The sequence below is a fragment of the Phytophthora parasitica genome, assembly GCF_000247585.1.
Source record: "Phytophthora parasitica INRA-310 unplaced genomic scaffold supercont2.97, whole genome shotgun sequence".
Taxonomy (NCBI): Eukaryota; Oomycota; class Peronosporomycetes; order Peronosporales; family Peronosporaceae; genus Phytophthora; species Phytophthora nicotianae.
The window spans coordinates 162,979-166,275 of record NW_008649083.1 but is presented as its reverse complement, the minus strand read 5'-3'; the positions used below and the strand labels follow the sequence as shown (position 1 = coordinate 166,275).

At 43.5% G+C, this 3,297-nt stretch overlaps 1 protein-coding gene across 1 annotated transcript; it reads left to right on the top strand.

Annotated features, from left to right (window-relative positions):
- Positions 1-1,278: 1,278 nt before the first annotated feature.
- On the top strand, positions 1,279-1,605 carry PPTG_18954 (hypothetical protein; the record flags this gene model as incomplete). The annotated part of the gene is made up of 1 exon (XM_008917281.1): positions 1,279-1,605. The coding sequence occupies one exon, from the start codon at positions 1,279-1,281 to the stop codon at positions 1,603-1,605; it is 327 nt and encodes a 108-aa protein (XP_008915529.1).
- Positions 1,606-3,297: the final 1,692 nt, after the last annotated feature.

Here is a 3,297-nt window from a genome sequence, read left to right as displayed (position 1 = left end):
TCGCGTGCTACAAGGGGGTGGGGGGGGGGGGGGGGGGGACGCAAAGTGGATTAACCATTGCTGTCTGGTCCATTGCCTTGTACTGTTAGAACGAACCAGTACAGCAATCTAGATGACTCGTTCTGACGTTCGTCAAGGGGCAAATACTTAGTCCACTTGAGTGAGCTGCTTACAAGGTCACTGTTAACACTGCCGGTTATGCAATAACGAACCGCAACTCTCTATACGAACTTTCTCTTTTTTGTTTTTGCAGATCTGAATGTATGACTGAAGCTATAAATGGTTGTAATACAAAAAAAAATACCCAAAGTTCGTGGATGTCCCACAAGTGCTGGAAAATTTTGTTATTAATAGATGAGAGTGGCTGGAGGAATCACGAGCGGGAGGCGGGAAGCAAGGCCCCTCGGTGTTTGCATAGGAGCCAATGACGCACAGACCACAAACAGACCAGTTGCACTCTCCAGTACATGCGTTGGACTCTTAAACTTTTGCGGTCTTTCAAAACAAAAAAACATTATAAAAGACGATGAAGTGTTGGTTCTTTACTTAGTTGTGTATGATTGACACTATTTTTTTTTCAATTACTTATTGTTGTCAAGGCAAAACCCCTTGTGCAGAGCCAGCAGATGCTGTGGCAACGAAATAGGCGCAAGAAAAGCCCAAAAACCCTAGAAACATCTTCTTTGTTTCAGAAACTCGATAGTACAAGTACCGGTTCCGGTATACAACAAAATGCAATTGGCTCCCTGAATTAGAACGCAGTCACAACGCTTTAGTTTTGTACTCCAGAAAGTACTTTGGCTGTGGTTACTCTTTATTGGAATTAATACTCGCCGAGCCGGCGAATACTGTCGTTAATTAAAACAAGCAGTCGAAAGGACACCCACATGGCTCCCCTTTTAGTAAAACATTGGGAGAAGAACCGTTTTTTTATCTGCTTGCTCGAACGTACAATGTGTGGGTGCTGGCCAATCACACGATTGAACGATAACAATAACATGCAGCTGTCCTATCCTACGCGTAGTTCTCGTTCAAATCGTTATTCACACTTTCTGTGCAGGTTCTATGGCTCTTATTATCTAGTGCTCTGCCTCCAGCTGCTATCGTTTACTTTTTGCTTACTGCAAGTGGCTTCAGAGTCTGGAGCAGACTGGGCTGAAACTTGCGGCTCAGAGCGATGCGCAAAATTATTTGATAGAGCCACATCGGCAGTCACTTTTCGTTTTCCTTTCAAGAGCTCAAGACCCTTCCTTCCAGCGATCACCCCTATCTACAATCATGCGCAGTGTATTCTACGTAGCTCTTGTCTTTGCGGTTCTCGCTCGCAGCAGCACCGTCGCAGCCTTCCCTCATACCGACGAGTCTCAACTCTTGGCAGTGACATCTCCCGACTCTGCGACCCATACCAAGCGATCGCTTCGTGCGGCAGGCCAAGAAGTTGTCCAGAGCACCGGGAACGGGAACGGTGGTATCTTCAAATCCACACTCACCAGTATCAATAAAGTCGTCCATAAGCCGGAAATTAAGCTAGGCGGACTCATCGAGAAGGCCAAGATAGCCCAGGCGGCAAAGGCGTTTAAAAATAAAGCTACGGGGAAAAAGTAAAAGGTGGTTAAGGCCTCAACGACGTAAGGAAACCCGGCGAGGTAGCTTAGGATGCGGAGAGAGAGTCTCAGCTATCCACTTGCTGTTGCGGAAAAAGAATGTGTTAATTTCATTCTGGATAAAGATCTACAAATGACACTTTTGTTTTTTCTTTTGCTTCCAAACTTTAACACAAAATAGCTGTTTCACGAGATATTGGGGTGTTCTAATGTTAAGACGACTGTATTTTGGAATGGTGCCAAGTATTTATTTTGTGGGGTGCGTCGAAAATTTTCTCACGACAAAGCTTGAATTGTATTTTTTTTTTACTATTGTCAGTGGTTTCTTTTTCTCCAAGATATCATATCTGTTTATAAAATACATTATCAATCCATTTTTCCCGTGGTGAGCAGAAGCAAATATACTGTCAAGTATTACGAGGAAAACATGATGACTGTGAAGGGGGTCATTGTTGTAAAAGTATGATGTTGGTCATCCCCAACACGAGAGTACTATAAATTTGTAAACTGCGATTATGGTTAGGTTCAGAAGTGGGATTGAAAGACAATTGCAGAAACTGCACTGAAGTTACACTTATGTTTCCAAATGACACTATCCATGTGCGTGTTTTCGTCAGGATTTATGCATTAGTACAGCGGCTTCATTCGACAGGCAACATTTCCAGATTAAACGCATTCTTCTAGTCTAAAGAAGTGGGCTCAATGAATCATCAACAACAATTCTAATGATTAGCAGTGTCGTGACATCCGTCCTATCGTTACCTTTCAGAATAAATACAAGTAGGAATATATAGGTAATTTAGCAATACAGCAGTGTTGCTAATACTACAACATCGGATACATAGTGGTGCAAATCTGCGACACCGTAGTGTTGCAATAATCAGTACAGACCGTGGACAAGCCATAAACACCACAAACGATTACGGTAAACTAACGGCACACTTCGCAGTGTAATCATGAACTTCACTGCACTTGTCATGATTGTCACTTTGATAACAAGGGAGCAAGCGTCCGTAACACCATGGCCGGGAATTGACAGTGTATCTACACTATGTACTGGGCAAACATATAACCTGTGCTGCGTGCGTGTATCAAGTCTAAAATGCTCCGACTAAAAAAAAGTCGGAGCATTAAAAAAAAAGCGACTGGCCTACGTTCTGAGGTGTGAAAGCTATAATTTGAGATTGCGGAGCTTAAGTTGCAGTTACCTGCACCGATCGTGGTGGCGTCGGACAAGAAGCCCAGGGATAGGCCAGAGAATACGCGGAGTTGCTGGGAACCATCAGCTACAGGTCGCCAAGGTGATGTCCGATATCCCCGGGATGGTACGATCTTGTTAACAACTCAGCATTGTTAAGAAAAAAACTATAACGGACACAAACTGACTTTAACATTGCATTATTTCTCAGAGTGACTATGGCCCATATCCACTGCTTTTTAAAATTTACATCATTATCGACTGGGAGGGGCGACACGCGACTCTTTTGTCGATCAGAGATAAATAATAGCGTGCGGCATACGACTTTGTAATGAATCCAAATCAACTTCTTACTATATCCAGTAACGAGTAAGATGCTGGAGGGGGGGGGGGGGGTTTGAGGGACGCACGATGCAGATTGGTCTTCAATAAGTTGAAACAATTAAGGTTTCCACTAGCATGCTAGTGATGATCAATTTGGTGGTAAGCGAATTA